General features: G+C 50.2%; 1 protein-coding gene across 1 annotated transcript; it reads right to left on the bottom strand.

Moving 5' to 3' along the window:
* Positions 1-2,147: 2,147 nt before the first annotated feature.
* Positions 2,148-8,886, bottom strand: SLC25A42 (solute carrier family 25, member 42). The gene is made up of 7 exons (XM_010137218.1): positions 8,765-8,886; positions 7,527-7,638; positions 5,457-5,482; positions 4,345-4,511; positions 3,582-3,698; positions 2,951-3,102; positions 2,148-2,563 (listed from the first exon to the last, which is right to left on the bottom strand). The coding sequence occupies exons 1-7, from the start codon at positions 8,846-8,848 to the stop codon at positions 2,238-2,240; spliced, it is 984 nt and encodes a 327-aa protein (XP_010135520.1). The 5' UTR covers positions 8,849-8,886; the 3' UTR covers positions 2,148-2,237.
* Positions 8,887-13,070: the final 4,184 nt, after the last annotated feature.

Genomic DNA, 13,070 nt, shown 5'->3' with positions numbered 1-13,070 from the left:
TCGAACCGGCAGCCTCCGAGCTGCGGGAGAACTCGGCATGGGCTGACGCCGCCGTCGGAAGCCCCTGGACCACGTCCCCGCAGTCGGCTGCTGACACGCCCAGGTGCTGGTCTGTACCTCGCGTCTGCGGGAGGATGCAACTGCTTCGGTATTTCCTCACTGGGCCAGACAAGGCAAAGCCCAGAGCAGCAGTAAAGGCTTCTCCACTGCAGAAAAGAAATCAGAGCTCTTGCGAAGGACCAAGTGAAACTTCACCCGAACTAAGAGAAGAGCTGATCATCTTCCATGAGCAACGGGAGCAGAAAACGTACAGGCTTCATGGCTGTCATCTCTGAGGACTCTTGACACGACACCACCTCTAATCACAAGGTAAATCAGTGCCTGCTGTCAAGTTTCACAACGGAAATCACTATTTGCGGGCTTGAAGGCAGAAATTGCTGAGGTTAATACCCCACCCGTCCACAACCATTAACGTACGATTGATCCCACACGTTCTGGGAACAACTAACACTTGAGTACGCTGCGCTCTGCCACGTCCACAAAACAGAACTCGATTCCTAGAGAAATATTTGGCATTAGAAGCAAGTGGTGCTCCAAAGAACAAGTGCAAAGAAAGACAAAAGAAAGGAGAAAGCTCTTTCTGCCAGCTGTGCCATTACCACTGTTCCCGTTAAGGACACCACGACACGAGGCTCAAACCAGCACAGCTCCACCAGACCCACCAGAAAAGGACAGCTTTTAAATTATGCCTCGTGTTTCTTTAATACATTACGGACAGTATCGGCTGGAAAGGGATTTTTAATCTTGGTTTATGTAATCTGATTCCCAGCGAAGTCTCCAGTTTGCTCTGACCTCTCCTGCACTCCAGATCTAATACAGGAATGGAAGACAAAAGAAAACCACCCCCGAATCTCCATTTCCCTGAAAAGTGATTTGAAACAGAGACTCTGGAAGGTATTTGACCATTTTTGAATTGCAACTGGAAACGATTGGCACTAGATATAATTTCTGAGGGGTCAGTGCTGGCTGTGAGCCCATTCTCCTGCTGGTCCTGAAGAACTCTAGGAATATAAGCAAGTGGGTGTAGGTGTGAGCTAAGGAACAGAGGTGACACAACCTCCAGAGCCGGCACCAGCAGACAGGAAGGCTGTTCAGCAGCAGGGCCAGCAGCCCGAGCCAGCCTCAAGGCTGCGCTCACCAGGCGCGAGCAGCCCTTCGGGACAGCTACATCTCACGGGCCTCTTTGAGACGCTTGTTCTTGCATTGTGCATAAAGTAGCTACAGTAATACTGAAAGGATAAAACTGCTTGACTTTTAAGTAGGTAACACTTCCTTTTCTAGTGCACCGACCGGACACTCCGACAAAAACGCTGCCTTTAAGACCACAACGACATTGGAAGCCTGAAAGCACGACTGCAGTTCGACTCGACCCAGTTTGTGAATCCGACCGCAGCCTCTGCTCAACACGGATGACAAGCACGAGAATTTGAGCTACAAAACCACTCACAACTTTCCTCCCCTGCTGTCTGCAGTCTTTGGTAATCTCAGAGGGACACGGCAAGCACGGGGTATTTTACACGACAACCCAGAAATGAGGAGAACGTTTGCGAAAGGGCAGCATTCCCAGCCGGAGCTCCCGTCCCAGCAGAGAACAGTCACCTGGAGCTGTTCAACCCTGCTGCGTCCCCTTTTCTGGAGACCATTGCTTACAGGCCAGCGGAATCTGCAGTTCCCTGCGGACTGACTGGAATATTGCACTTGGCAGACTGCCTCCAGCTAATGCCTGCTCTGTAACTACAGCCTGCCTACCAGGAGCAGCAGCCACTCCCCACACTCAGGGCTTCATCCCAGCAGCACCGAGTCCTCCCTCGCATCATCCACCACTTCATCTGCCCACGGAGACCGGGTGAGGAGCCAGCAGCAGCACACGTTTGTTTGAGAGGCTCCGCTCCCGGTATCAGTGAGTACAACAGAAGGGTGAGGCAGCTGCTTTAGAGGACTCAGTTCTGCAGAACTGCAAGAAGAATTTTGTTTAGGAAAGAGTTAGTTTCAGGTTGAGGTTTCCACATAACTCAGAGGCTCATTAATATGAAAAAATCCAACAACAACAGAAACAAACAAACAAGAAAGGGAAGTTCTCAGCTGCAGGGGAGCACGTACGCAGTGAGGGAACGCGAGCGTTGCTCTTTCTACACGGGCTGTGCTTTTCCCCAGCAAGGGCTGTGGGGATTGAGCTACTACCTTTCAACGTTAGTGCTGTGCTGTAATTTACGGAGAAGGATCTGCGTCAGGTCAAAGGTTGTGAAGCTTATTCCCACTGCAATCGGACCTTTGACCCAGTTCATGCTGAGTCCTTTGTACAAGCCACGGATTAGTCCTTCTTCCCTTACAATCTCCTGCATGGTGAGAAGGATGGAACTGTACGTGTGTCCCATAACCCCCGCCGTCTGCATCCGTCGGCGAACCACATCCAGGGGGTAAGAAGCTGACTGGCCAATCAAGCCTGCGCAGGCACCGAACAAAAGCCGCTCTGGAGGAGTTGGCTGTGGTTTCCCACTGTGATCTGGGGAAGAGAAAGTAGCAAAGTGTAGGAGGGTTCTTGTAATAAACACACGATTCAGGTCAAGCGGGCTGAGAGCCAAGGAGCACCGAGTGCCAGAGCTCCTGGGATTTTGTTCCCAACTTGGTTGTTAGCTGACTTGGTACGTAACCAAGTCCTTCTGCACCCAGGACTTGCACCTTCTCGTTCCTCTGCAAGGCAGAGACACTTTTTCTGCAACTTGCCGCCTTCTCAGGCTGGAATCGGTGAGAGGGAGGCACAAGGCATCCTCCACAAGCACAGAACTCAGCAGCTGGCTTCAAGGCCGGGAAGAAGACTTGAACACTGAATTCAAACATCTCCAGGAGGGCAAAAGCCATTTCATTGGAAAGCAAACCAAGCTGCCTTTACCTGCATGTAGTTTCTTCAGTGTCTCGTAGGTGAAGAAGCTAAGCCCGGCGTAGGGAATCACTCCAAGGATGGTTGGTGTAAATCCCCTGTACAATGTCTTCAAACCTTCCTCTCGGGATATTCGGATGAAGACATGAACGATATTGCTGTACCTAGCACGTGGACACAGGAAAACCACATCTGTGCTGGTTAGCAACTGGACACCCCAGTAACATTCCCAACAGGACTTTCTGAAGGATCAACAATGAATTAATTCGGCTCTGAGCTCATCAAACAGCTCAGGGGGATTTCAGAAGCCTGTCTGCACGTGGAGGAGCCAGTCGGCAGCTCTCCTCCAGCCCTACCACAACACGCTGTCCTGTCTGGTAGATCTCTTGCAGAGGCGTTGTGCCAGCTGCCTCCTAAAGAACCAACACACAGGTTTTACTGGTGAGGTCTTTCAGCATCGATCTCCCTCCAGCCCCTGGACAAACCAGGGCTCTGCTCGTTTAATCAGTGCTCAGACCCCAGCAGTAAGAGGTTTATTACACCAAAGGCTCTGAGCAAGAAGTGACCCAGAAAATGGGAATAAAGTCATCTGACCTTAAAAGACAGTTCTTGGTGCTTGTACTTGCTTTCGTTAGGCACTTACATCTCCTTCGGCGTGACAGCCATTCGAGCACGGACCATATCCAAGGGGTAGGTTAACATGGCAGCCGTTGTGCCTGCCAGAGAGCCAGCAATGAATCGAGGAAAGGGTGTCAGCGCTCTAAAGTAAGGTGAGAGAAGAGACCAAACAGATCACCTGGAGATGGAAATACCACACGGCTTCTGAGCATGGCTCTACTCTATCAGCTACCGAATCCCTTCCCTGCCTGCGTACTGAAGAGAGTTGGGTGGGAGCGGGTTGAAGCAGCTGTGGTTCACCACAGCCGTTCAAGATGGATGCTTGGAGATCTCTGCTGAGGACAGCAAGCCTGACTTGGGGTGTCTCAGACACTACATACCCAAGAACAAGAGGCTCAGGCCTCAGGCACAGCTCAGATAACAGCGCAAGGCTGGATCTTGCCGTTTCTCCTGCAAAGAAAAGCTCTTTGTTTTGCCTGCCCACTCTCAGCACGGGGAAGCGCTAACTCGATGTCTAGGCCACTTCTTGCTCACGCCTCTAGAAGACAAGGTCATCTTCTCACAAAGATCTCCCCTGTGCAAGACTACAAGCCCAGCCCTTTGCTTCACCCCCTCACACACGCTGTTCTGCGAAGCCTCACAAGAGGGGCCAGCACAGCTCTGTACCAACGAGCTTTCAACTCGGCAGGTCTGCATGGAGCAGAGAAACGTGCTCCCTCCCTACGGCCTGTGGTCCCACAACCTGCTCCATCCTCCCCTGCAAGGATCGAAGCCACACGGCATCTTACTTTCCCTGGAAGCCGTAGTAACTCCCCAGGAGCTGCTTGTACTCTTCGTGCGCACAGAACTGAATGGCAGCGTACGGGATCACCCGGACCATGGTGGCTGAGTTCCCTCGCCAGAGACTCCAGAAGCCTTCGTTGAGGTAGGTGCGATAAATCAGTCTGTAGGCTTCCTGCGGGCAACAGATCAAAGGTCAGACAGGGAGATCACGATAAGAAGGAGGCCAAACAATAGAGGGGGAAAAGGTGACCCTGCAGCTTAACCTCTCCAAATCCTGCGATAAATCAGTCTGTAGGCTTCCTGCGGGCAACAGATCAAAGGTCAGACAGGGAGATCACGATAAGAAGGAGGCCAAACAATAGAGGGGGAAAAGGTGACCCTGCAGCTTAACCTCTCCAAATCCCCTTCCCACCCCAACCGCAGTAAGCTGGTATCAGCTGTTCATGCTCGCGACCCCGACTCCAGAGGAAGACAACAAAAACAGCTTCTCTGGGGAGACCGAATTAGATACAGCAGAGAGGAAAGGAGCCGGAGTCAGGAAGACAGAGATTTACATTCAAGACATCTTCATTTTCCCTCTGAGGGTAAAGCCCAGAGCTGGGTTGCAAGCCATTTCTCAACACAAATTAATCTTCTTAGTGTAAAACGGAAGCATTTGGATCACACATATTAGCAGAGCACACATGGAACAGCCGTTAACACTCGTGCACCAAAACATTCAGCCAGCCACGAGGGCAACTACCTCCCAAATTCACATTTCCCAGTGGTGGTTGGGGGAGAGAAAGCAAGCACTCGAGGAGAAGGCTGGACAAAGCAGCCCTGAGCGGTGCCACGACAGTTACTGCCATGTCACAGGAAGAACCTGGAGCACTAACGAAGACTGAGGCCCCTCTGTGCCAGGCACTGGACAAAACATGATCAAGCCAGAGCGCTGTCCTAAGGGGTGTTACAAACACTACTGCGCCCAGCCTTGCCCTCTGTGCTCTTCCACTGTGAGAGCCGCTGACAGAACCCAAGGAAGGAAGTCAAATAAATACAAACAAGAGGTGCTGTTAGGGCTATTGCTACCCTTAATCAAAACATTGCAAGTCAACAGGAGACAGACACATCACCTCACCTTGGCAGAAAATCTTTTTGAAGACACTAAAAAGAAAAACATAAGCATTAGGTTTTGCAATGGATCAAATAAACCATAAAGGCATTTTATCTAAGGGGGAAAGAGAGAAGCAAAAGAACTAATGCAAGAGAAAATAGAGATTCTTTAAAACAAACAAGGACTTTCCACTGGTAAGTGCTTCCAAACTCTGTTTGGCACATAAGTTAATTTTTCCACCTCCTGTTATGAAAACACTCAGCTTCTGTCACACTTGAGAGACTCAAAAATATATTAATAAAGGAAAAAAAAAAGAATCAAAACTGCACCGGCCATTGATTTTCGTAGCACATTTCCACGCACAGGCTGCAGGCTCAGGCCAGGATCCAGCAAAGAAGGGGTCTGCTCAGCGAGGCTCCACACAAGAACGGTTTCACCCCAGCAAAACTCAAATGAACACTCAGTTTCTCTCCTTGCCTCCGTTCGCAGTGACAGCATCTCTTTAACTGCGTCACACGCGGGGCACTGGGAACAAGATTTATCTGGCACGCAGCAGCGCTGCTTTGGAACCCTCCTGCCGCAGGAAGGAAGCCCAGGCTAAAGCCCGAACAGCAACGCTAATGAAACGTGGTTCCAATTAAGCGTCTATGGCAGTTTCTTTCAAACTCCTTTGAGGCTTGTAACCTCTCAAGTGTATCGAACAATCCCATGCAAATGCATTTTCACCGCGCTGCTCCTTTATGCAATTCAACGCATTTTTTTGAGAAATAAAAACACCTCGATAACCAACGGGCTGGCTCTGCCGTGGAAAAGAGCTCTTGCCCCTCTCCCCCAGGAGAATTCTTCTAGTTCAGGGACAACCTTCCTACAGCAAGAGGGCCTGAAGATGCTCTCCCTCTTCAGAGATAGGGAAGAGGCCCCTGAGTATAAATCTTTAGGAGAGCGAGAGACTAAGGAATCCAGTAGAGAGTAAGAAATCAGTCAGAACGGGCTTGTTTTAATCACATCCTCTGCAACGAGTTTAACGGGCCAAACCAAACCGGCCTTTTTACAAACGCAGGGCTGTGCCAATCCGAGGTGATTTACATGGATTGATACGGCTGTTGACTCACCCCGGTTCTGCAGTTTCCATCTCACCTCAGATCCTGACACTTCCAACCTTAGGTGAACCACAGGGTTTGTTCTGGGGAGGCAGCACAGCGTGTACTCGCTGCTGCACGCGCATCTGCTCACGGCTGCAATCCCGGCCCGGGCTTTAGCTCCTGATCTACACCCCCGCTACTCCAGACCACAGCCCCCACTATGCTGAGAATGAAAATCATGTCAAATGAAAGTCAATTCCAAATTAAATCTCATCCAGGGATTAGATTAAACCTACCCAATTCATTTAATCTGGGATGCTGAGCAGATTTAAACTCCTTGGCCTCACCCATGCCTGCTGTATTAACTGCCTGCGCTCCTCCCTGTGGGGCGGTTCGTGTGGCTGACAGCTCCTGCCCTGACACGGGGGAGCCGGACTGAGCCCACCACGGGGCTAAAGGCAGACCGAGACACCACGGGGCTAAACCCCAAATCCCGCTGAACACGTGAGAATCTTCTATTCCAACTCCCTCCAGTGCCTCCACATCTCCTTATACCGCTCCTTTCCCCTCCCTGTCTGATTTCTCCGACCTGAACAGACAGAGAAATCCACAGTGTCAACAACCACCCCTCAAGTGCTGCCTTTACGGTGTCTGTTGCACTCCAGAACTCTCCCTCCAGCCACAGCAGACACGTGGCCAGCCCACGTTCACGAGCCACACGCAGTCTCTAACCAGTGCACTGGCGTGACTCCGAAATAGCGGAACTCTTGCTGACTGCCATGAGACTCAGATCCGATCGTACGGGCCGGATGCTGAGTGACTGACACCTGCAATAGGCCCACCGAGGATCAAACAACAAGTTTTCAGACTCGATTCTGCAGCCTGCCAGGTCCCTGCAGACGGAAGGAGGGCAAAGCGCTGGAGAACAGGCTGCCTGAGCACATCAGACAGGCTGGTTTGGATTCTGCTGACAACAATGTCAGGGCGTTCCGCAAAAGCCAACGGGACTCACCTTGAAACATGATTTTTGTCCTATCCAGTGGAGCTACCGCAGTTTTAGCAACAGCACCAGCCAACGCGCCAGACATCAGGGAGTTGAGGACTTTCTTCTTCTCCTGGTTACCCTGGAACAAAGCCTTGTTCAGCACGACACAGACAACCCTACACAAAAGTTGGAGTATTTTACCTTTGCTGCAGCATTTACACCCCCTCTGGGACTTAGGTCAAAATTATCTTCAAAATTTCAAGCCCGGTAAATTCCTGGTCAGGTCATGAAGCACAAAGCTTAGACTTGCCTGCCAAGAAGCAAAGCTCCAAGGACTGCCCCTCCTACATGTACCGCGTGCTCCCTACCGGGGTTTCTAAAAGCTAAGCCACCACCTCCTTGTGATTTCGGCAGGCAGAGGAAGCGAGTTTCTTCCTTGCCCTTCCAGCACCACACAAGCCCTATTTCCATATTGCTCCCAAGGTCCTAAGAATGAATGGAGACAGGTTTCCTACGATGACAGATGCAATGGAAGTCGTTTTGTTATTGACATTCCTGCCGCAGCTCGTGTTTATAAAGCTGCTATCTTCTCCTAACACATGGGCACAAAGCAAGCAAATGACTTGAAATCCAACACCGTGAAGGTTACGGGCTGAAAGACAAGGCAAGACGAGGCTTAGGAACGTTAACTTCTGACACGCTTTGTGTTTTTGTGGAGCAGACGGGTTAACATTTTTCTTTTTTCAGCATGTTTCACAATGAAAAAGTTAATGTTTATTACCAAAATACATGGTGCAGTTCAATTTTCCCCTCCAGCCTCTGCCTGCCTGGTGCTAAATGCAAGGGTAGCCATGCAAAGGCAGCACTGCGTGAACTTCAGCCGGAGTTCTGGTCTAAACCAGACCAAGGTTCAGCATCACCTTCTCTTCCAGTGTCTCTGACAAGGGTCTAGCAACAGCAGCAAGAGCAGGGAACCGCAGAACACGTGGCTCTTCCCAGCTCTGCCACTGAAGACACAACAAGCCACAACCTTGACGAACAGGCAGGCCTTCCGGCCGGTCAGCTGCGAGCGGTGCCCAGCCGCTTCCCAGAGGGCTGCGGCTGCCTGGCCACCCTCCCAGAAAGCAAAACTTACAGCTTCCATGGCTTCCACCTACACTACGGGGCTCTTTCAGGACCCCGCAGCTCAAATCCCATTGAGAAGTTTCCCTCGGAGAGCAGCCACACAAACCCGCAGCCCGTGCCCAGCGACCTGCTGCTCTTACCTCTGAGGGGAGATGGGCTGATGTAACCGGCTCCACATCCTGCTGTTTGAAATCCACTGGACATTCTCTCACACCATTACCCATACCAGTTGCACTTACAAGTGGGCAGAAGAGCTACGGCTCCTACAGTGGAAACAAGGATAAAGCAAGAGGTAGCGTCAGGAGCAGAAAAGACACAGGTAATACAGAGCTTGTACAGGGAGGAGGAGGGTCCTACCCCCAGGGCCCTTTTCAGTCGGAAAACCCCCATCCCCAGCTCCCTGAGGAGGGGCATTGCCAGCATCGCGGTGCCATTTCCTTCCTCTGAGGTGCTGGTGTACATGTGGGGGTACTTTGGTGCCATGTAGAAAGTGTGTCAACCCTATTCACTTGTTTGAGCCCACAAGGAACTCAGCTGCAAATTAAAGCATCTCACAGAGAGAAGAATCAGATCTCGCTCCGTCCTCTGCCATCACAGAGGAGTTTGGTTGCTGCTCAGTCTGACTGCTGAGCATCTAGCTATTGGAGAAGACACAAAGAAATTTAAAACCCAGCCTGGAAAAAAGGAAAAAATAGTCAGAGCAGTCAGTCCCAAGAGCCTGCCACAAGCAAGCGGAGGTTATTTTCGGGAAGGGGTAGATCCGATGCCTCACGCGTGCCACAAAGGCTATTTGGATGACGCCAGTGATCCGCCTGAGAGCGGCACGTTGGTGATTTCAGGAGTCCCTTTCCTCACAGCTGCTCTGCACACGTGCGGGTAGCTGGTGACTCCAGGCAGCTCGCACTGATGTGTCTCGCTGTGATACGTGCTCTCACTTGCTTCTTGAAAGGCAAGGTCAGCCTACCCTCAGCTGCAGAGTATAAACGCAGAGGTAACGCTTTAGCATCTCACTCTCTAATATTTCTCCTTTTATGATGCAACGTTTTCATCCTTGAATACGCAGAAATGAAAGAGCCGAAGTTTGAAAACCTTGAGTCAGCAGAGAGAAGGGCCCTGAGTTCTGAATGTCTTCGCAAACAGCGTGTGTAACTGCAAAGATCGGTTTTCTAAGCAACGACCCTGCTCGAAAAGCCCCGTTTCCACTTTGTGAGCTTCCTCTCAAGGAAATCTGAATTCCCAAACTGCTCCCCAGTGCTCCCACGGCCTTCTCACGTGTCCTCCAGCAAGTTCCTTCACCCCGGCCCCCTCTGACACCTCGGACACCTCAGGCACAGCAGCACGCTTCCCTGGAAAGACAGTCTTAAGACTATTTTCCCCTTTTTTAACAATCTCTAGATATTATATGCTTGTCAGCACCTTTCATACTTGCTGACCTATTTTTTTTCCCCCGCATCGCTCTCATAAATTAGTGCCAGACTTCACTTTCGAAACCCCTCGGTTGCAGCAGAGATATTAACACGGAGCCCGAGACGGCTCAGCCTCGCCTGAACTCGTGCATGACCAATTTGTGATGATGAAGCTCCGCAAGAGCCGCTCGGTCGGAGGAGGACAAACACACCTGGGTATCTCTAATGCCAGACGTGGCTTGCGAGAGCTCTGGGAAGACACGGATCAATGTGTTTACAACTCCTGGGGGTGTTTTGGAAAAGAGGATGTTGCTCAGAGAGTAATAACTCAACATTTTAATGAAAGGTAACCACTGACAGACCAACACATGACCTAAACAGCGCTCGCAAAGTTCTGTCACCGAGGTTTGCTCACGGCAGACCACGTGAGCAAAATCTCCCGTAAGGATCACGATCAAAGATGACTCATAACGCCACGGAGCAGAACGCTTCGTTAAACGACGTGAAGAACACAGACTGTTGATTAGTTCTAATTACCACCTGCAGTTACTGCCTTTCCTTCTTATCTCCCGCGCTGGAAAATGTATTGTAAACCGATGCCTTTCAGCAGGGGCATGAAAGAAATCACGAGTCGAGTCGTTCCCCCTGGCTGTCTCAAATGAAGAAATGTAGGTCACAATATCAGATTTATCGCTACCAAAAATAAACCCACAAAAATAGAAATTGTGCTAAAGGGCTCAAGAACGCAAGTTGATTTTGAAAGATGATTGGGAAAGTGATGTCTGAAAGGGAATTTTAAGGACTAAACTGATGTCATTAAGCCTGGACTTATTTTAGAACGCACACACGCATAAAGATGATACTCATTTTCTCAACAACTCTCTTTGGTCCTGCTCAGACATGTTATTTTATTTTTAGTGCCCCAGGCCCTGATCTTACAACACCTGTCTGTATGCTCAGTTCTACACACTAAACCTGCCCTCACGCTCTGCACAAACATCGGCTCTAAACCTGCAGAGGCTTAAATGTACAAACGGCATTTCCGATGTTTGTTCACATTTGCTCGCTGCGGAGCAACGCAGCTGGTTTACTTTGGGTCGGATTCTGACATGGTGAGTTTTTAACGGCATTCTGCCTGTTCTGACCAGTAATACACACCGGAGCCACGGTGAACAAAGCTTTGCTTTAAAGTTTCAGTGTGAATTTGGAGAAGTCAGGCGTTATTCTGCACACACAGCAATCTGCCTCGCTCATTAAGTAATCCACTGAAACCCAGCGTGGAGCAGCTGGATATTTCTTAAATCCTTGTGTTTTGTGTAGCTCCGTACACAGTCATTATGTCTGTTTACAAAGCCACAGGAAACGAGGAGAAGAAAATAGCTGTGGATTAGGTTTATTTTTTATAACACACTTCTGCGTTATTTATATCGTCGTTACACCAGTCCCCGTCACACAACTGGCTCCAGCTTCCTCGGTACAGCACGCCGTCGAGCAAGCCATGCCCTGAGAGGATATCTAATCAGAAAGCAAAACTGCTGGCGAAGGGGAGTTCAAAAGTTAAAGAGGTTTAATGAGTAACGTACGCTGTGCTTTTACACCAAAATTCATCCCCGTTCATTGAAAGCACAAAGCGCTTACTCGGGCATCCAGTTCCAACCCCTTCGGAAAACACCGCCTGGAACTTCAGCAGTTAATTCTAATTAGCAGTATAGCTAATTTGCAGCCACCAATTAAAGATCATCATTTACCAAGCTGTCAGGCAGGGGAGCTCAGGCCCCTGGCTCCTGGCAGCGGTGCCTTGGACGAACCGCGGAACTGAGCTGCACTGCTCCGGGACGGGACGGGGACTCTTTCTAGGTATCCTGCCCCATTCCAGCATCGCACAGACATCTGTGTGTTAAAACGAGTGTCATTCCCCGCATACCAGTGGATGCTTGGAATACGCTCTGCACATTAGAAGCGGCACATTGTTAGTCTTCCCTCTCCATTCTCCCAGCTCTCTCTAGCGGCACTTCATGAATACCTGAGCAAGCCCAATCAAGCTGTCACACAGCCCCTCCGCCAGGGCAGACACCCTGCTTTTCTTGGCGGCGGTTCTGATTAAAAGGACAGGCGAGACGGAATCAAGTTATTCCGATGATAAAAGCGACCTACCAGGAACGATGTCACAGAGGCAGGTGCCAGTTCACGGCTCAAAGCGGTTTGGGGGTTCACAGAAAAACCAGCTCTAGCTGTCCGAGCCGCCTGTGAATCCAGTCAGGAGGCTGTAGATCTTCTTCACTTCACTTGAACACCTTTTAAATTATATAGTCTTCAGATAATTAGTTCCTCAGCAGAAGAGCCAACGAGTTTCAGAGACCAGCATCATTGCAACTAAGAAATAAACTCAAATTCCCCAGTCAGGGAGCGGACAATTAAAAGCAGTTGCTAACGGAAAGGCTTGCGGATCATTATACTGTATTTAAAAATTAAACCTGATTTAAAAGTTTGACTTCCTATCATTACAGCACAACCTGCCCGAGATCCCTCCCTTTACCTATTTTACCAGCTACACAAATGCTTCCCTCTCGGCAGATCAACGCCACCAACTTCAGGAGCAGTGGGAAGGAGGAGACCTGGGGTTCTGCACCAACCCCAGGGCTGGTGGAGGCAGAAATCACGCTGCCCGTCCTCTGCAGCTTCGCTAACGCCCCAACACCACCTGGGCAGGCCCCAAACTACCTGCGAACAGAAAAATACCAACAAAAGCAGCCCCAGCCATTAGCTCTCCCATTGCCACAGTGTCAGAAAACAGGAGAAGCCCAGGAATCCAGCCCAGCGAGGCTTGTGACGTGTCGTTACCAGAACCCACATTGCCCTGATATTCTCCAGCGGAATTTAGACCTGTCACAAACCACTCCGATTTCTAAAGAGTATCGGCTGTCCTGCAAGGCCAGCAGATACCCTGCAGAGCAAACAGCTTCATCAGCAGCTATTTGCTGGAGACTGTTTGCTCTTCCCTCAGACAACCCCGGTAGTAATTCCAGTAATTCCAGCGGTT

The sequence above is a fragment of the Buceros rhinoceros genome, unplaced genomic scaffold (genome assembly GCF_000710305.1).
Source record: "Buceros rhinoceros silvestris isolate BGI_N320 unplaced genomic scaffold, ASM71030v1 scaffold19165, whole genome shotgun sequence".
Lineage (NCBI taxonomy): Eukaryota > Metazoa > Chordata > Aves > Bucerotiformes > Bucerotidae > Buceros > Buceros rhinoceros.
This window is presented reverse-complemented; position numbering and strand designations above follow the sequence as displayed.